General features: G+C 46.5%; 1 protein-coding gene across 12 annotated transcripts in view; it reads left to right on the top strand.

Annotated features, from left to right (window-relative positions):
- Positions 1-21,011, top strand: part of LOC128148692 (uncharacterized) — a 100,323-nt gene that overhangs the window by 37,306 nt on the left and 42,006 nt on the right. For 6 of the 12 annotated variants that reach the window (XR_008237372.1, XR_008237371.1, XR_008237367.1 and 3 more), the window contains one exon: positions 2,308-2,407. The exons of 1 other annotated variant lie outside the window; for it this stretch is intronic. Coding sequence is in view for 3 of the 11 variants with exons in the window: in XM_052802768.1 (XP_052658728.1) it covers positions 3,227-3,289 (63 nt within the window). In the remaining 8 variants the exon portion in view is untranslated. Of the gene's footprint in view, positions 1-2,307; positions 2,408-3,222; positions 3,290-21,011 lie in introns of those variants that run through there. 5 more of the 12 variants (XM_052802768.1, XM_052802769.1, XM_052802767.1 and 2 more) reach the window with 2 other exon arrangements.

The following is a 21,011-nucleotide window of genomic DNA, read 5'->3' as shown; positions in this document are numbered from 1 at the left end:
CTCACTTTAACCTCTAAGATCAGGAGCCCAGTTATGGGACTGCTGGGTTATTGTGCAAGCTGATGCTTGATGCGTGAAAGAAAATCACATTCTGCATGAAGTAAAATTAACAGCTGCTAAAACCTCCATGCTGTATATAATGTAGGTTAGAAAGAAATCTGGAATAGCTGGTATGTTACAGTAAACTATAGTTCGTGCTGTTGGGGCTTAAGCACAGCTTGTTACTGCAAATGCTGTTTTCCCCTGGCAAACCCTCACTTGCAGTAGAGAGGCAAACTATAGCAATTCAGCCAAACACAGGTATGTAAAACCCCCAAAGCCATGTCACTAAAGACAATGCTGATTGAGGCAGCTTTTAATGAGAAATACAAATAATTCAGTCATTAAAAAAATCTAGCTAATTCACTGTCTAAATTTAGAGTATACATGAATGAACCAAAAGCTAAGGCAAAAAAGCAAGTTCAAGCCCTTTGTGGGGAGGGAAATGGCCTTTGCTGTTGCCTCCTTAGTATTTCCAATAGCATCCAGGACTGAGTGTGCATCACGCACCCAGAAAAAATGGAATATTTCAGTCCTTAACACAGACTTTTAAGCTGGAGCATGACCCGCTCAGCTGTGGGGGAGATGAGCAGGCCACTGACTGTGCTCGCACCACTGGGGTCCTGCTGGCTCTCGCCTGTGGTAACAGGCAGTATGGCTGGAGGGAGAGATCTCTAGAGGAGATCTGCATGTGTGGGTCATGGTGCTGGCAACATGCTCTCTGTCTCAGCTGTCTGTCCCCTCCTGGCCTTCCCCTGGAAGGCCTGGGAAGGCGAGGAGCTGACACCAGGGCCCGTTGGGTTGCTGCAGAACCCCGAAGCTGGGCACAGGCTTTGGAGAGCTTGGCCAGCTTGGCTCGCTGTGTTTTTGCACAGTCCTGGACCGCTCTACGCATTTCTTGGTGCCTGCATGGGCTTTGGGAAGTCATTCCCTTGCCTTGGGCACAGGGTACGTCAGCGTGTGTTGGCCTGGTAGCGTGGGGGCCGTGTGGTGTCCCCTGGTGAGAGGGTGCCCGCATGGACTGGTCCAAGCATGTCCCAGCCATCTGCACTTGAGTCCCTGGCCTTGGGGCCAGTGGCTGGTACGTCTGGAGCCTCTCTACCCTCCCCTCTGGCTTGCGGTGCACGCAGGCATCTCCAAATGCGGCAAGCCTGCAGCGAGCCAAGAGGCTGTTTTGCCTCTGTGCCACGCTGGGATCTGCTGCGGAGCCACTGAGAGCTGTGGGCTGCACCTGGGGGAGGTGGCCCGAGCACACCAGCGGCCTTCCCTCGACATGGCCTGTGATGCCTCTGGGCACGTCATGGAGACAAGTGCTGCAGCGGTGGCGCAGGACGTGTTGGAGGCGAGACCCTCCTCCTGTTCATCCAAGCTGCCCTGCTTTCTCCCAGGCCTGTCTCAGTCCAGAACGTTGGACCCCTCCGGGAGCTGAGGCTGGTGCGATGGCCCCGCTGCCACGGCAGGCCCCTTGTTCGCGTTTGTTCCTTGTAACCGAGCCCATGGAGTGGACACCTGGGAGCGTGCACTGGGGATGGTCTCATGCTGCTGGGGGATCGGGCTCAGCCAAGCACGATGGTGGGGAGCCATCTCCCCAAGGGTCCCTGTCTCAATGGCCGTGCAGAACTGGCACCAGGGCAAAGGGCTGCAGGTATGCCCAGCCGCGGCCCCAGTCTTGGGGACGGAGCGGGCAGAAGGCTCTGTGCAGGCTGGGGGCCGGGCTGCGCTCCCTGTGCCAGCCGGGCAGTGCTGTGCTGGGTCAGGCGCGGGGAAGGGAGCGGGCCTGCGGCCTGGCCCTCAGGGCGCTGGCAGGCTGCTGCGCAGACCTGGCCTCTGGGGTCAGCGTGGTGGCCTTTGGGAGTCTGGTGTAACTCGGGGTCAGAAGATTGATTGGTTGATTTATTTTATTTTTTCCCCAAGAGAATTTAGAAGGGTGAGGAGAGCGGCGCTGCTGTCGTGTGCGCTCCACGGCTCGTGGGAGGCGGCGGGCGGGGGATTTCGGGCAGCACTGGGGAAGTCCACCTTGCTTCCCTCTCAGGGTCTGTGGTCAACAGTGCTTCAGGGCAGGCCAAAGTGCAGTGTGGGCAGCCCGCCTCAGAGGAAAAAGCAGACGGACTTTGCAGCTCAGAACCACTTAAGACAAGGCTAACATCATATCCCGTCCTGGTTTTATTAAATCAGATTTTCCACTCCCTGCTCCCTACCTCCCCACCCCCCCCGATGGATCTTATTCTTACATGTACTTCATCACTGTGTCCTTTCTGTTGTTTTCAGGACTGTGAACCTTTCTGCAGTAAGATTTGAAACAGCCAGATTCCAGCTTAGATCAAAGTCCTTAGGATTCACTTGTGACTTCCAGTAAGGCTTCTTTAAGGTATTCCTGATTAACATTATGAAGTCATAAACTTTTATTTTGGGTGTCTGAAATGCCATAGGAATTTTTTGATGAGGGTAACTTTCAAAAAGTTGTTACTCTTTAGTGCCCCTTGTTCTTAATTTCCAAAATGACCTGTGTCCTGTAAAAACAATTTTTCACAAAGCTTTGAACATGTTTTCCCATACTTCCTGGGGGTCTCCCTGATCCAAGCTCTGGTTTGGTGTGAATGTATTAGAAGCTGAAAGAGAAACTGATTGCTTTCTGCATCTCGCCTCCATTTTTCCTCTTTTGCTAAGGGCCATAAAGCAGAAAAGTAATTGAAAAATGGTAGCTTAAGGCAGTGCTGTATATGTACTTGTGAGAGCTGGTTACCGTTCCTCCTTCTTGCCTCTTTACTCTGCTGTTAATGGATTTGGATAGAAAACGGAAGATTTTTGTTTCACTGAGGCAGGCTGGCTGACAGCTCCTCTTGGCACTGTCACTGGCAGCCTGTGCTGGCCCATGAGCTTCTGGCCCCCGGACAGACTGCCTGTCCTGCAGTCACTGCAGCAGCTGACTGCTGGGTGACCAGCTTGCTTTACTTAGAAGGTTGGTACATCCATAGGCTGTAACACGATAAATGGTGAGCAGCTGAACGCCTTGGAGCATGCAAAGAACAACACAGAGAGGTTGGGTTTTATTGCATTTTGAGCTCTGTCCATAGAAAGCAAAAGGAATACTGTGCTTTTCCTTACTTGTGTGGTCCTGATGCAGAGTATCGAGAGTTGCAAAGAATGATTGAAGCAGACAATGTTTGTGCTGGTAACGGGGGTTGAAATGTTTCCTGTCATGGAAAAGATGAACAAGCCAATTCCACATCACCTTTCTTTTCTGAGACCTGTGAGTACTGTCAGTGTTGCTGCTATTTTAACTTATGAGCTGCTGCCCTGTGTGGTATCAACACCATTGCCATGCATGGTCAAGTGTCACCTGCCAGGAGTGGCATGAAGGCAGTAAGAGGGCATGAGCCTGCCTGGTACTCCCTCTGCCTGTCTCCTGCTCTTCATGTTTTGCTGTACCGCACACTGCTCAAGCCAAAGCAGGGGCAGGAGAGGAGGGTGTAAAGGGACCAAAGCGAAGGGAAATGTGGGGGCAGAACATAGAGAAGGCCAGGGCACCATTCTTGGTGCCAAAAATCTTTCTGTGGCCGTGGTCAGCATGCTGTGCTGAGGAAAGAGCAGGCCTTCAGAAGCATTCCCTGTCATTCCTGGCTGGTGACAGGCCTGGCCGCAGTAGCCCATACATCAAGCAAGGAGAAGGAGCCATCCCTTCCTCCTCATGGGTTAAGGAACCTGGCCAGCCCTGAAGAAATCTATGCCAGGTGTGTCTCCTGTAGTCAGTTCTGCAGGAGTCAAACCTCCTGCTCTGGCAAGCTCAAAGGGATGTTAGCAAAAGACTAGTGATAAACTCACCTGATGCAGCTCTGAGCTTTTTTGAAGCTCTTGTTCCCAATCAGACATGATATAAAAGCCTTATTCTACTGATAGATGATGCAGTTAGTACTGATAGGTGAAATCTCTGTAAGGATTAAATTGTCAACTAAATTCTGCTTGTGGAGGCCTTACACATGTGGAAGACAGCAGCTATATTTGCTGGAAGCAGCTAGAAGACACAGAACTGTCAGACAGTCTCTTGGCTTCTGATCTGAACAGCTCTGACTTCTTGGAGTTTCCTTTCCTTTTGCTTTCTCGGGAGCAGAAGCTTCTTGCTGCCACGCTCAGCCACCAGGAGCTGCTCTTCCCAAGACTGATGGGACCTTAACATCAGTAGAGTTGCTCTGTCTCCACGCCGTTTGCCCCTTATTATCCAGCTTGCTTAGTAGTGATGCAGCCGAAAGCTTTCTACAGCTTGGTACCTCTTGGAAGTCTCCTAAAGCACGTGGGCCAGATACTTCAGGAAAAGCAGCAGTGATTCAGTGCTGAAGCTAGCAGAGCCTGCCTGTACTTTATATTAGAGCTTGTTCCTCTTGTGTGTGCATGCACTCATGCATATCTCCTCTTCAGCACTTTATCTCCCTCTTCTCTTTAGTGCTTTATCTCACTTCTGCTCTTTAGTGCCCATTATCTCTTGTCAGCTATCTGCATTACGGAGTGTAGGACACTGTTTAGGAGGAGTGCTGTGAATCAACCTTGTCTGTCATCTCCAAGAGTGCTATGCATGTGTGGGTGATGCGTGTTTCATGTGAGTGTGCTTTCCTCCTAGGGCAGTAGAATATATACATGATCTTGCTGCTGGCTACTGTAGCACATCACATACTTTGGTCTTCCCATCTCTGCCTGCGTGTTTTTTGTAGACAACTGAAGGTAAGTAGCCTGGCTGCGGTCTGTCTGCAGTTCCACTGTCCTGATTCGCTTTCCTCTGTCATTCATTAATGGGTGAATACCTTATGCAAGCACTACTGATTAGCTTCATAACCACCTCTCCGTAAATCATTTTCCATGTCTGGTTGTGAGTAATATCTGCATGCTTTGTTCATCTTCTGCGTAATGACCCTGGTTCTCCTCCTGTTTCTCAGTAGCGTGGTTCCACTGCATGCAAGAAAATTATGCAGTGGTCAGTCTGGAGTGAGCAAGGAAGACTGTCCCCAGGCGGTTTTATGTTCTTCATAGATACCTGAAGTAACCAGAGAAAGTGGCTGGTGTCCAGAATATGCACATGCAAGTGTGTGACAAATGAACCATTTGTTCATTTTCTTGGTGAATTAAGTAAAGTAGTTGTACCCAACCAGGCAGTGTGCTGGTGAAGGACCCTCCTGCATTCCTGTGGCTACAGGAAACTTACCTGCTAAAATGGGAGCCTGGTGGACAGAGCCCAATCTGATTTTTGTCCCTAGTGCCGCATTATTGCTTGTGGACTGCTGCCTTCGGCCTGTGGTTGCAAAAGATGAATAGCTGGCAGGAAGGTAGCAAGTATGTGCTACTTAAACATACATTGCCTAATGGCTGTCTTCCCAGTGCCCAGATGTATGGCTTGCTCTAGGACGCTGGGACCTCCCTCTCTGCTGCGGTAGACACTTCTATTATTAGCTCAGTGGCAGCTTTCCATATGCCAACACTCGTGACTGCAGGACTGTTTAATTTTCACTTCTCTGAAGTATTTAATTTGTCAGCTGTTGGCTTCTAGTCATTAAAGACCAAATGCCAAAGTCCTTGCCTAGATTTTTGCTCTGTTAGGGCTGAAGTACGGATCCTGTCTGAACAGACCATTATATCTATGCAGAATCAGAGGCAGGATAAGGTCTTAAATCCAGAAAGTCAGTCACTACTAGGCTAATCAGTAGAAAACCACCATCTTCAGAGATGGGTGTCTAATCTCCCTTTTCTGTTAACTTCTGTTCAGAGAAATGAAAAATCAGTTCTGCTAAAAGTACTGCCCGCTTGCGTTTCAGAGCCTGACTGTGAAGATGTGGTGCGCAGTTGCCAGTGCCTGTCTGCAGGTGCTGGCACTTCTCTGGTGGCTGAGGATAGCTGCTGCTGTGAGATAATCACCCAGCAATTCACTGCTGGGGGCCTCCCTTTAATTATTGAATGCCAGAATAGATGTATATTGAATTACCTTGCTGGCAAATATCATCTCCAGCATCTCATGTAACTCTACAATATTCTCAGTCTTCCTGCTTTCATAACATAAAATCTTTCTTCAAAGAATCTAAAAAAAGTAACATTTTATATATTACTTATATAGCAGTACATGATTCCAGAGAATAACAAGTTGTACACTGGCTTTGAAGATAGCCTTCCTCGGCAGTCAGTAGCATATGATTGCTCTTGTTTAAAGTCAAGCCTGCACTTGAATGTGCAGCAGAATGTAACAGGATGGTGCATGGTGCATTATCAAGCCAACCACCCCCCCCCCCCCCCAAAAAAAAAAAAAACAAGAGAGAGCAGCCTAATTTTGCTCTCACTTCTCTGAAATATTGAATTTGTCAGCTGTTGTTGAAGATCTGGCTGACATGTCTTGAGGAAACTGCAGCCGGTATTTCTGGTCCTGTGGTGCATGACACTAGGAAGGCTGCCTGTGTCTGTGCAGGGCCTTACTGAAGTCATTTGCAGTAGCGCATGAAGATGCGGGGTGGGGGGGGGAATCAACATAATGCATTTATCACTTTTGCCAGTTTGCAGAGATGCAAGTAAATGCCAGTGTTTCCCCCTCATCCCTGCTCCTCTGTCCTACTGTTACATACAGATTGCAGGTGTTCGATCTGCAAGCAGTAGTTGAGAAACTGGCTGCAGATCCCTTGACCTTTAGTTCCTGTAAAATCCTCTGGATAATGTAGTTTTCAGTGCTCGTGGATATGATACAATTTTTATATACATTCTCTCTAAATGTGGCAAGCAAAATATGTCATTCCTTATTTTGCAAGAGAAATAAAACATGCTTTCTCATTTCCCAAACTGCTGAATTCCATGTAATCCTGGTAACAATGTACAAAAGAAAGGAAGAATATTACACAATGCTTAACTGGAAGGAAAGGCAATACTGTGGTTAATCAAAAATTTTTGTAATTTAGAAGTTTCAGAGAATTTCATGCTGCTGAATGATGTCAGGCAGGCAGCCGTGGAGCCCGAGATCCCTCCTTTGTAACCACCACAGCTATGTCACATGTAGCAGCCCTAGCAGGTGCTGACAGAATAATTACAGTGCTCGAATTTGTGATACTGCAGGCATTCATGGACTCCTGAAGCTGGTGAAAGGAGAGCTCCATCTACTGTTGTACAAAGAGAAGGCAAAAATAACTAGAATGGCCTCCCCCCGCCCCCGAGAAGCTACTGGACACCATGTATTACTCTTTTCTTTTTTTTTGGGGGGGGGGGGGGGTGGTTGGTTTGGGTTTTTTTTCTTCTTCCTGTGTCTTTTAGAGCTCTCCGCTTCAAATACAGTTTCTTGCCTTGGATCCTGTGCAGGTACATAGCTGGGGACAGTCCCTACTTAGCCATCACTAAACAGGCAAGGCAGACAAAGGCTTTGAGAACAGCAGCATGGAAACTAAGTGACTTTTACATGCAGGTGTAGAAACAGGAGCAGAACCAGAAACTGACCCTGCTTTCTAGTCCATTTCCTTGACAGGAGGGGGTTCAGTCTCCAAAATGTGTTGAATGCAGAGATTTCTTGGAGAGCTGCAGGCATCGCTTGCTTTAGAGCTGCAGAAGCAGGGAAAAGGTCTAGATAGCACACAATTCTGTGGCTTTTTGCTTGATTTGCCACTGCACTATTTCTGAACTTAGTGTATCTTACTATGTAGCTAGACACACTTGTGTAAGTATAGAGGCATTTATATGAGAATTGAGCCCTGCACAAAATGTAGATCCCTCTTCTACCAGTCTTGGGGATGCAGTGAGGGATGTGAGACCTGAACCAAGGCCTGGATGCAAATTCTGCAAGTAAATTCTGTCCTCATTACTTTCAGCTAAAATTTACTCTCTGCCCTTTGGATTATGCTTTTAATAGTGGTAGTGCATGTTCAAAACTGATTATTTTCTGCTGACCTTTATCTTTGTAACAGGCTGAATTAAGAGTGTTCAAGTGCCAATTGTGCTGGCCTGAGATGTATCTTAATACAACTATTACTGGCCAGTTTGAATAGCTCCTACAGGACAATGCGTACAATTTAGTTATAGAAAAAAACAAATATTTCAGGATTTAGAATACTTGTAAGAAGTGCTAATTTTTCTCTGCAAGTGATTTGCTGGTGGTCAAAACACATTGTTATTCTATACTTGAGGGGAACATCAGAAGTGTCTGGATTCTTAGATTTCCACAAAAAGCTTAACTGATAGTTGTTCTGCACTGATGTTAGGAAGAGTTTGTGCTTATGTTACTTGACTGTGAGAGCTCATCTCAAATTATGTGAACAGATATTTCAGATTTGAGTTCAGCCTGGCAGAAAAGAGAGAGTAGTCTAGTCCCCAGCATTTTCCATCTTTCATAGTATTACCACAACCTAACGTCTCCTAGATATGCTCTCAGATACCACATCTTCTGCAGATATTTACAGTCCTTTTCTGCCTGGAAAAAAAAAAGTCATCAGTGATTTTTTTTTTTTTTTTTAACTGGACTTTACCATGAAACTGAAATGCAAACTCCTCAAAAGGAAAAGGAGAGATTCACTTCTATCCAGCCTAGTATTTCTCACGTGACACTGCACTAAGTGAAATGCATGGGTAGAGGGTCTTGAATGTCCCAAGAGTCACAGAGGCCAGCACCTGAATGTTTTAGTAATGCTGGCCTTTGCTATACTTATGGAGGTTTTTGCATCTAGGTATTTGTCTGACTGCTTTGGAGTGAGACTTCTTGCAGATACAGGGCCCATCAGGGACAACACAAGTCATGGCATAGTCAGGCTTTAGGTCAGAGAGGCACAGACGCTGCCTGTACCAGGCTCTCTTGCTTCTGGGCTGTAAATACAGCTGTGGCCCCTTTCTTCTCTCTGTGCTACAGTTAGGTGTGAGCAGAGGTCCTGTAGCCTTGCTCAGCCTACCCCTAATAACCAGCCTGCCTGCTGGCTTGTTCACAGCCAGGGTGCCACAGCATGTGGCAGGTGCCTTTGTCAGAGAGACAGACCCTGCTGGTACTCAGAGCTTGAGCAGGAAAATGCAACTTTTCCTAACTCTGACGGATGTGTTACTAGCGTTGGATTTTCCTTTGTGAAATGACACATAGCTGTCTGAGCACATTACATACCGCCATTATACTAATTAACTCTGTACTTGCTTATCAATAATCTGTAATTTCAGAGCTTCTCACCTGTTTGCACACATGCCTTTTACTTGTCAGTGTTTTAATGTATATGGAGCTGCAACTATCTGTAAGACTGTAACAAACAATTAAACCCCCCAATAACCCACTCTCAGAAGTCACTGTCTGCTTTCCACATCGTGGTATGTGTTACACAGCCAAGCAGCCCTTACTGTAGCAACTCATATGTATGCAGCAAGAGGAACAACAAAAGAAACGTAAAATACTTTTTATGACACAGCTGTCAACAGTTAAACTGTGTGAGGCTTTGCTAGTAGAGGTTATGAAGAAGCCCATGGAAATCTGAAACAGATTTCAAAAGAAAGCACTGAAAATATGTGCCAGAAACCGAGGAATAGATTGCAGATGGCAAATATGCATCTCTGCAGACTGTCAGGGAACAATTTGGTTTGACAAATGGCTGTGATCTACCATGGAGCTGTGCAGAAGACAAACTGTCAGGCTGCAGAGCGGCAGTGTACAAAAATAATTAAGCAAGATTAAGCATGCCTGACACTGATTTTTATGGGAGAGTTCACCCATATATTCAATGGCCAGACCCCATAGACTGCTGGGAGATGGAGCACCCTCCACTCCTGCAAACAATGCTGTTGAATTTTTATACCATGCCTGTCATCTGTAAACCCTTGGAACCTGTTTTAAGAAAGAAGATATAGTGGTGTTCACCCATAAACTGGGGCAAGGCAGTGAAATGGTCTGTTAGAGGCTGGAGAGCAATGAGTGGTGGTACTGGAAAGACATGTCAAAGCCTTCTAGTCCTCGGTGTTGTCCCTGCAGGGCTGGAGGAGATCAAGCCTATCATAAGCAGCGAATGAAGATATAAAATGTTAGGGGAGTGTTCGCAGCAGCTCTGGCCCCAGCACCCTGGTGAACTGCGTGGGGTGGCAGTGCCTGTTTCCTGGGGACTGCAGAAGTGGGCTGGCCAACCGCATACCTTAGACAGAAATAAACTCCCGTTGTTTTGGGTTTTGCCAGTGACCCCTGCAGCTGAGCTGCTGACTAAACATGGCCATGAACGGCGTCTCAGAAGTTGTGAAAACTTTAGGACTGGAGGAAGCGGAGCTGAATGGCTGTATGTGTTCCCCAAAGCTGCTGCAGCCAGTGTGGCGGAGCTGTCCCCATCCTCAGAACAACCTGGCCTTGGATGGGAGCACTCTCAGCAGCAAAGGAGCACAAAAGGTGTTAATTGATCATAGGCCTTTGTTTACATTGTGGCCAGGTCAGGCCATAGGCACTGCTCAGTCCCTGGAAGTTTGCTTCTGCTGCAGCGGTGTTTGTAGCTTCGTCCCTGAGCTTCCCAGGGCTTTTGGTGCTGTGTAGTGTGGAGAGTAGCTTGTCCTTTCCTTGGTCACCTGTTTCTCTTGCAAATTGTCTGCTGGTTTCTCCCAAATTATTATTTACTCAACTCTAACGCTGCAGACTAAATTTTGCCCATGGTAATGCAGCCCATTAACGACAGAGTTTGAGTAAGGCTGGAAGTTTCCCAGGTCCTGAGACAAGACTCTGGATTTGGCCATGTTGCTGTGCTTGGGGAGAGTGTGAGGGTGGTGGGAGGTGAGGATCTGCAGGGTTGCAGCAAGTAGGTCTGAAGTTGTATCTAAAACAGCTGAACTGTGATACTTTTGGGGGGCAGAAGTGGTAAGAGAGGCCACAGATGCTTCCTTTCTGTGATTCAGAAACTCGCAAATCTTCCTTGATTCACACCTTATAAGTAAAATTAGCCTGTGCCTCGCTGTTGCCAAACCTTTTCAAAGCAAAGATATTTGTACAAAGGAATTCAGCAACAGAAATGGAATTCACTTGTGGATCAGATTACTGTTATTTCTGGCTGGAAGCAGCACCAGAAATACTTGCAGGGATTTCCATTTTGCCTTTGGAAAGATGTTGTGCATATTGTTGATAGAAAAGTAACTATTTGGGAGGATAATTCATACACATTAAGAGACAGGAAGGGAGATGAGCCCCACAAGGCTGTCACAGCTGTGAATACGAGTGTTTAGGTTTGCATTATAATGTTCAGTCACTTTTGAAATAGGGATCTTCAGCTGTTGTTGTCAAGAGTGTTGTGAGTGAGCTGCAGTTGCTGCTGTTCAGGAGAAGACGTTTCCAGCCCAAAGTCTAAGCTTTCATTCAAAGCACAGTTCTTTACGCTGATTATGCCTTGGTGTCCTAGAGAGTTGTATCGGACATCTTCCTGCATGTGGGGACTCTGCAGATGATACTTAATGAAGGGAAATATTTTGGTGACGTTTAAAGCAGCGATCGTTTGTGACACTGATGAATGTGATGTTACCTTAAAACATGAACTTACTCATCAGTTGGGAACGTTAGTCAAAAAAAGTCTGGCATTTAAAATACATGCTGATCGGTGGTCTATATTCTGCAGCCAGCTTTAAGTAAAGCTTCAGTCCACTTGATGATGCTCTCCTCAGGGAGAGAGACATCATCTGAAGAGCTGGGCTCAGAGACTGACAGACCCACTGTCGTGATTTAACCGCAGCTGGCAACTAAGCACCACGCAGCTACTCACTCACTCTCCCCCACCCAGTGGGATGGGGGAGGGAATCGGGAAAAAGTAAAACTCGTGTGTTGAGATAAGAACAGTTTAATAGGACAGAAAGGAAATAAAATAATAATAATAAAAGAATTGGAATATACAAAACAAGTGATGCACAATGCAGTCGCTCACCACTCGCCAACCAATGCCCAGTGAGGTCCCGAGCAGTGATCCTCCCCCCAAGGCCAACTCTCCCCAGTTTATATACCGGGCATGACTTAACATGGTATGGAATATCCCTTTGGCCAGTTTGAGTCAGCTGCCCTGGCTGTCCCTGCTCCCAACTTCTTGTGGCCCTCCAGCCTTCCTACTGGCTGGCCATCAGAAGCTGAAAAATCCTTGAGTTAGTACAAACACTACTTAGCTACAACTGAAAACATCAGTGTTATCAACATTCTTCTCATCCTGAATCCAAAACATAACACTATAGTGGCTGCTAGAAAGAAAATTAACTCTATCCCAGCCAAAACCAGGACACCCACGCAGCCCATAGAGGGGAAGTGGGGCACTGGGAGAGTTACAGGCCCTCGCACCAGTCTGCCTGTTGGCAGTGACAGTGAAATGTCACGTTCCCCTCTGGATGCCGGGACAGAGCAGACATCTCTGATAGCATTAGCTACCCAGGGTAGCCAAGGACAGCCGTAAACTGTAGACTTTTAATACAGATACCTGATTGCTTGTAATATGCACAGGTGATTTTTAGAATAAAGTCAGAGTCCTCTGATCATAGCCCTAAATGCTGATAAAAATGGTGGAACGAACAGGTGTCTGTAGTATAATATATAAGGACATTTCTATTCCTGGCAAACAGAATTTTAAAGCAAAAGAGTATAAAAAGGTTTTTCTTAAGTAAAAGTTAGGAATGTTATGTTGGAAATAGGGCTGGTTATATTACTTTACCCCAAAATAATATACTTAATATCTCTGAATGTCATGTGAAGTTGTACTAAGCAACGACATGTTTTTGTGGCCATCTTGGCTAGGTTTCTTCATTCTGCTGGATGGACTGTGCATAAAGCAATGTATCTCCAAGGAGTGAATTTTTTGGCTCTTTGGAAACGCATGTGAAAGGGGACAGCAACATATGGACTTGGCATACCCCAGGGGATGACTGTGGGAGCCTGGGAACATTTCGTGCCTGCAGCAAGTGTAGGAAGAAGGGAGGAGAAGAGACAACCGACCAGCTGCAGTGAGCTGTGTGGTGACTGCACTGAATTATACGGCTGCTCATAGTATCAGGAGCAGGAGCAGCATCGGAGGGGCCCAGCCATGCCCAGGTCTTTATCACAGTTGAGGTGAAGAACAGGTATTTTACCATGCCCCTTCCTTTCACATGGGTCACAGCAGAACTGGGAGAATTAATAATAAAAAGGGAAAAAAGGAAGACCTGGGGAACTACAGGCCAGTCAATCTCACCTCTGTGCCTAGCAAGATCATGGAGTGGATTCTTCTGGAAATTATGTTAAGGTACATGGAAAATAAGGAGGTGACTGGTGACAGCCAACGTGGCTTCACTAAAGGCAAATCGTGCCTGACAAATTGGTGGCCTTTTACAATGGGGTTACAGTGTTGGTGGGTAAGGGAAGACCAACTGACATCATCTACCTGGACTTGTGCAAAGCATTTGATGCTGTCCTGCGTGACATCCTTCTCTCTAAATTGGAGAGACATGGATTTGATGGATGGAGCACTTACTGGATAAGGAATTGGCTGGATGGTCACACTCAAAGAGTTGGGGTCAACGGCTCGATGTCCAAGTGGAGACCAGTGACAAGTGGCGGTTCCTCAGGGGTTGGTACTGAGACCGGCACTGTTTAACACCTTTGTCGGCAACATGGACAGTGGGATTGAGTGCACCCTTGGCAAGTTTGTCGATGACACCAAGTTGAGTGGTGTGGTCAACACGCTGGAGGGAAGGGATGCCATCCAGAGGGACCTTGACATGCTTGAGAGGTGGACCTGTGTGAACTTCATGAAGTTCAACAAGGCCGAATGCAAGGTACTGCACATGGGTTGGGGCAATCCCAAGCACAAATACAGGCTGGGCAATGAGTGGACTGAGAGCAGCCCTGAGGAGAAGGACTTGGGGGTGTTGGTTGACGAGAAGCTCACCATGACCTGGCAATGTGCATTTGCAGCCCAGAAAGCCAACCGCATCCTGGGCTGCATCAAAAGAAGCGTGGCCAGCAGGTGGAGGGAGGTAATTCTGCCCCTCTACTCCACTCTCGTGAGACCCCACCTGCAGTACTGCATTCAGCTCTGGGGCCCCCAACGTGAGAAGGACATGGACCTGTTGGAGCGAGTCCAGAGGAGGGCCACAAAGATGATCAGAGGACTGGAGCACCTCTCTTGTGAAGACAGGCTGAGAGAGTTTGGGTTGTTCAGCCTGGAAAAGAGAAGGCTCTGGGGAGACCTTATAGCGGCCTTCCAGTACCTAAAGGGGACCTACAGGAAAGATGGAGCAGGACTTTTTACAAGGGCATGTAGTGATAGGACAAGAGGTAATGGCTTTAAACTGAAAGAAAGTAGATTTAGATGAGATGTAAGGAAGAAGTTCTTCACTGTGAGGGTGGTGAGGCACTGGAACAGGTTGCTCAGAGAGGCTGTGGCGGCCCCATCCCTGGAAGTGTTCAAGGCCAGGTTGGATGGGGCTTTGAGCAATCTGGTCTAGCAGAAGGTGTCCCTGCCCATGGCAGGGGGCTTGGAACTCGATGGTCTTTAAGGTCCTTTCCAACCCAAACCATTCTATGATTCTGTGGTTCTTGTGAAGAGCCACAGGCAACATCTGGACCAGAACATGCAAATAAAATTGCTGACCAGACCAAAAGCAAGCCGGATGCTGAGGAAAGAACAGAAGAGGGACTGGTTCAGAAGCTCAACGCTGTCAGCTATCAGAGGCTTCAGGTGTGAGTGGAGGCAGGAGCACCCTGTGGCTTTTCCAAACGTACCACCATGAGAACATGTATTTATGGATCAGGAACTCCAAATATTGTACGGAACAATGAACTAAAAACAAAACTCTAGTAATCTCACACAAATTGCAGGTGAGCACGCCGGAGACAGAAGGACATACACCGAGTTCTTGCATTGAAAGCCTGCAAGAGTCTGCATGTTGCCATATACTTCACACCAGGTCTTCAACACATTTTCTCTGACATAGAAGCAGAGCAATTGCATGCTTCTTCGCTGCTATGACTTTGCAGCTGTAACGGCAATATGTTAGGTCTTCCGTTCTGGATCTTAAAGAACAACCCCCTCAACTTGTAAATAACACGTACAATTAAATAGGATCCATTTTCCTTTGCCTAAAATGTGTGATGCACCCTAGTGAGGTCAATAGAAAGGCTCACGTTCCTTTCAACAGATCTTGTTGCACCCCTTAAAAGAGGATCTTCTGATGTATTTACAAGATGTGCTCATAGAGGCTGGGCCTATTTTCCACTCTGACACACCGATCTGGTGTTTAGCAGGAGATGCTTTCACCTCCCTGTTTTGCGAGGAGCAGCAGCAGCACAAGCCTGACATCTCTTCCAAACTTACCTGTACGTAGGACCAAGTGACACCATGCAATTGCATCTCATGATCAGGTCCGTGCTGCTCTCTTTCCCTGCAGCTGTGGACACCACATGAGAAAGTGGTGGCAACGAAACGGGAAACTTGGCTAGATCTAGGCACGACCCACTTCTTGGGAACAAAGTAGTCTTGACAGTAATATTAATGTAAATCTAGTCTCATTGTCTTTCAGACTATATATTAGTTAACTCTTTGTTATCACATGAAGAATTAATTGCATGAAATTATCCAAGAACTACAGAAATCTGAAATTTTTCTTCAGTTTTCACTCAACTCCAGTGGACCAGAACTGCATCCCAGAAATATTAAGGCAAGAAAAGGAAGTCACTTCTAGAGCTAGCATATGAACCAAGTTGCTGCTTGAGGAATAATGTGTAGCACTGAGCTAGCTGTTCTGCAGAGCAGAGGACTTGGGAGTGGGAATCCCATCTCAACCTTGGCAGCAGGACAGCTGATGAGGCTCTTCCAGTACACAACTAGTGTGTGTGCTCACAGCTGTGCATCCTGGTCCTTCTCTGATTCCTGAATTCTTATTTTTGAATGGCCCGTGTAAGTGAACAAATAGGTCTTTCCATTTCAAATGATGAGGCAAACTCAGCACTAATGACATCCCTCATAACTCCAGTGCAGTGGAGATTCAGTGTTTAACTGACAGCCTGACTTCTCTCCTTCTGTTTCTGTCATCTCTCTCCTCATCTTCTGTCATTATCCTGCATGTGTTTTTATTTGTCCATTTCTAATGTACTGTGTCTTGTATTTTTTCATGCACTGGTGATGGTTAATGATGGTTCCTATGCCCCGGTATTGAATATAGCATCCCATTTTTGTAAAACTATGCTGATTTGTGGACACACAATCTCTTTCCAGGTCTGTTCCTGCCACAGTAACTGCTGGGAATGGCAAGAGCCCTGGCAGAGGTCAGACAGGCTCCCCAGGTGCAAGGTGTGCTAGGCTACCAGGGCTTTTCCTTGTGGAGCTGGGAGAAGCATGAATGGGAGCCGATTTTCTGATTATTTCAGTCAAGAAAAATCGGGGATGTGAACTGCTGAACTGTCATCAATTTCAGTGACTGCAGAGCTCAATTAAGCCTCTAATTTTAGTTTCATGCTAATACTATTGTCAGCTCTTTCTGTGAAGCAGGTGATACAGTTTTAGACATGGCTTTGCAGCTGCTTCGAGTGGATTGTCTAGTTCCTATAACCTGACACCCAGCAGGAGTATCAGGACAGCATTTGGAAATGCTTTAAAAGGCCCTGGGTTTTTTACACTGGTTTTTTTACTGCCATCCTGCTGCTGCCCCACTGCCGCCCCGCCACCACCCCGCTGCTGCCCCACCATGACCCACGCAGGCACCAGCCCTGGTCAGGCACGATTTTGCCTTGGTTGATCCCCCGTTTGGCAAAAGATAAAGGTTTGCTTAACACAATTGTATTTGAGCTCACTAACTCACAGATCTGAAACGGGGAGGCTGCTAATTTTAGGATGCCTTAGACATGTGCTGCTCTGGCCCTGTACCTGTGAGCAGTGAGGAAGGACAGAAGTGTCCCTCAGGCAGCAGCCACCTGCGGGTCTCCACGGTGTGTCCCTTGGGACACACCGGGACAGAGGGTGTCAGAGCAAAGGACAGCAGCGGGTTCAGCTCTGTCCCAGTCCTGCTGCTGGCATGGTCCCAGCGCAGCCTGGTGCTCTTCTGGGTGTAACAGGCTTTGCTCCATGCAGCCCTGCTCTGGATTGCAGCACGGCCACAGCAGCACACAAGCACAGCCTGCCAAGGAACCATTGGCACTGCTGAGGGTGGGAATTTCAACTGTACTGTGCTTCATGGCATCGCATCTGCTTGCAGGTATTTCTGCATGGCTGTACTCTCCCCTGTGTTATCTCTCATGGATCTTAAACTAGCATAAGAGTGGTGCCTGGCAGGGTAACCTGGGACCTCTATAAAACACCTGGACACGTTCAGGTTTTAGAGCACAGTGGGGAGGTTTATTCTTTTCTGGAAGATACTGAACACGTAAATGGGAGTGCATGGAAGACAAGTCCCCAGCATCCCTGCCAGGAGTGCTCAGCACCTCCATCCATTGGAGCCATGGGATGGGAAAAACTTCCATAAAATGTAGAGACTTATTTAAACATATATTTAATGTTAATGAGTTGAACCCACAGCATAGGTTTTCTAACTTCAAAGGCTGGTTGCTGACATAGAGCACCTAAGCTTTATTTGCAGAGAATTGTTATTCTCCAGTGAATTTGCAGGTAGGAACACAGTGTCATGGTAACTGATAACCCTGGGTTTGGCTTCCCCGTTGTACTCTCAGCCATCCTGGAGGATGCACACACAGAAGGTGACAGGAGTGCCATAACAGGTTTTCCACAAAGAAAACAAGGCTTTCTGAAGCTTCAAAAATCTCCACTGGCTCATGCTGTTTCTGAGATACATCCAAGATGGTGGTCACATATGAATCCTTACAGCTCCTTTTGAAGGTCTGAAGACTTTGTTTTCCAGGAGAAAAGCCAATCTGAGCATTATTTGTGCTGGACTGAACTTCAAACAAAATCGCTGCTAGGAACTGACAGCAGACTATGTATGACAGCTAGTGGTATGTAGCATAGCCCTGTCAAGGAATGGATAATCCCCCATCCTTAAATATACTTTCTATTTATGTTGGCAGCGTACAGACTTCTAGGGATTTTACCGGTTAGCCCAGACATAACACCTCAAAAGCACCACCGAGGAAACATCTATGCAAATCTCTTTCTATTTCAAAACTTCTTAACTAAATAATGTGAGTGGGCAAATTATGTTGCAGCCCGTTGGGGTTTACAGTAGGAGATTGTTCAAGAGTAAAAAGAAAATATTTGGAAAGTATTTTTTTACTGTCACACAGACCTGGTAGTTGTATCAACTGGGAGGATATACCAGTTGTTCTTGCAGCTTAATTTTTCCTGGTTAATTTATTTTTCATGTTTATCAGAATTCCAAGTTACCAAACCAAAACCCTTCCTAACGTTTCTCTAAGCTTGAACTGACAGTTTAGTTGTCAAAGAATGGTCAATGCTTTGACAAAAAACATCACTGCGTTTTCATTTAAGTATTACAAGTATACTGTATAACAAGATTTCTGTGAGAGGAGCTGACAGCCTGGGGCTGTGCTCCTGCATGGCCTCCGGTCGTGGAGGTGCCGCTCGGGTGGGGGGGCTGCCGAAAGCAGCCCCCGAGTTCAGCCCCTACACAGCCACAGAGCATAATCTGATGAGCCCCGCCAAGGGCAGGATTTTCCGTCTACAGAACAATGGTATGCTGTGCCCCACAGCCTCGGCTTGCTAAATATACTGCATGTTGGAAGTGACCTGGTGGGTTCACTATCCATCGTTGGGACTGTCTGTATTAACAGGATTTTTTTTTTTCTAATACAGCTGCACTGTGAACTTGATTCGTGCTAGCAGGGTGTTAAGAAGGCAACTTGCTTACTGTAGGCAAACGTATGAATTTTCTTGTGTCGTTCAGATCCACAGGGCTGCTAATTTCCTTTCTTGGGTGTAGATCAGCCTATTGTAACAGAAGTCCTTGTGCAGCACAAGGCATCCTCCAGTCACACACCGCAGTCAAGAATGTCCCACCAGTCAAGTCATCCCACCAGCTGAATAGCCTTAGGTGCTTTCTGACAGGGTTTGCAGAGGTTCACCAAGGTCTGCACCGATGTTGTTGGATTCGCACGTTCCTCAGATTTGGTCTCAAGTTCTTCTGGTTCTGGCGCTGCGACCCAAATGTGCTAGAGAGCCGCATCTGTACAAACATCATCAGCAGCAGCAGATTTCCTCCTCCTCTCACAGTTGTTTGCAAAAAGCAGCTAATGGTGTTAGTGGAATCAGATGGTTTGTGAGTTTGGGGAGGAGAGGCCTGGTATTATACCTGTGCAGTTCTGTAACTGTATGTTGGACACTGTTTAGATTTTCTGTTGTTTGTGTTCTAAAGAAATTACCTTGAAATGAAATTAGAGATGAATGAAATCAAGTATCTGTCTGATGAGAAATTTATATAGATTCCGTTTGTTTTCATCTCAAAAACAAAGAATTTTTTTTTTTGTGGGAATAAAACTCCAAACAAGAGTCAGGAATGTCTTTTTTATTTAAGTGAAACATTTTGACATTCCCAGACTCAATAGTGTTCAGTCTGTTGAACTGGCTTCAAAGTCAATTTCCACTTGAAGTCTTTTCCCTGTTAAGCTGCATTTTTCAGCTAATACCCCAGGAACCTAAATGTCTCCAAGTGTCAGGGTCCCCAGGGAGAGGTCAGCAGCTCCCAGGGTGCTTGAGCAGATTGGCCATCAAGACATCTGCATTGCATTAGGGGAAACATGATCTTCCTGGAGGCTCTGCAGCTCTAACACAGCTTACGAGTAAGGAGGTGCAGCGTAATGTTTGCTTAAACTGACACATAACAGAGCATTTCAGAATAAATAAGTTGCTTCCATTTTCTCAGCAAAAAGATGAGCATTTTCAGAAAAAAGTTATGTTTTTCCACACTATTTTGTAGAAACTGTTGAGGATGCTGGGTTGCTCAGTAACAGCAGGGTAGACTGCTGGTAACTACCAAAAAGTTATGGTGCAGACTTCCTTGGGTTTTAACATCTGAATCCAGGGATCTGGCTTCTGGCTTTCTCTTATGCTGACTGGTGCAATCACCACAGGCCTGGTTGGAGTTAATTGAATTAAATGGGAAGCTTGCCAGGGACTCCAGTTATCTTGGTTCAGTCATTAGCACAAAAACAGTGTAAGGATTAGCTGTTGTTTGCTGTCTCAGGTGTTAGTGGTTACACCAGCCAACAAGTTAGAAGCAGTACATTCTGGAGAGACAGCCTTTCAGACTGTTAATATATGTATCAATTTTTTAAAATGCAAGTATTCCTTATTGGAATAAATTTATTTTATTCCTCACTTTGAATAGTTTAACGTGTTTCATATCTTCTGTCTTCAGTTGGCAACCTGCACTTGCATTTTCAGGGGTTTTGCAAACCTGTGAGGCAGATTTACTCATCTTTCTGACTGACAACATTTCTGAAAGACTCACTTTCCGACCCTTCATGACTGGCTTCACTGGGCCCCTTGGAGGGTGGTCAGCAATGCGGGTGGTTAGTGATGCAGCTGCCAGGCCAAGTCACTGGTCGTGAGCATTCACTGGTGTCGCATGAACTTTGCAGGGAGGGGAGGAAGGAGTTAGGCTTTTTGATTCTGAGGGATATTGCATTGATAAATAAAGAAGAACAGATTTAACTACTGCAGGAAGGTGTGGGGTTTTGCTGTTTTGTGTTCTAGATGAGAAATTCTGGTCCTGAAAGTCTGTACAATTACTGAGGAAGTGATGGGACAAGTAACATCCTTGCAGGCCCCAAGAGACCTCTAGCAAGTCAAGGCAGACTTAACATTCCTTAAATACTTCTTAAACAAGGGGAAAAAAAACCCAAACTTGTTCCTTCACCTGTTCCCCAGCATTTCAGACTTTTGTTCCGTTTTATAAATAAGCGAAACAGGAGACAAGGCCAATTTGTGAAGGATCCCTTTGTGAAAGGCTTTTCGTGTACACAGAGAGACCTGTCCTGGAGGGCAGCGCCTGCCCCCCTGCAGGGTCCCAGAGAGCAGAGCCAGCCACGATACCTGTGTCCCACCCGCAGGAGTGCC

This window comes from Harpia harpyja, chromosome 12 (assembly GCF_026419915.1).
Source record: "Harpia harpyja isolate bHarHar1 chromosome 12, bHarHar1 primary haplotype, whole genome shotgun sequence".
Taxonomy (NCBI): domain Eukaryota; kingdom Metazoa; phylum Chordata; class Aves; order Accipitriformes; family Accipitridae; genus Harpia; species Harpia harpyja.
Note: the sequence above shows the minus strand (reverse complement) of the source record. Positions and strands in the feature narration are given on the sequence as shown.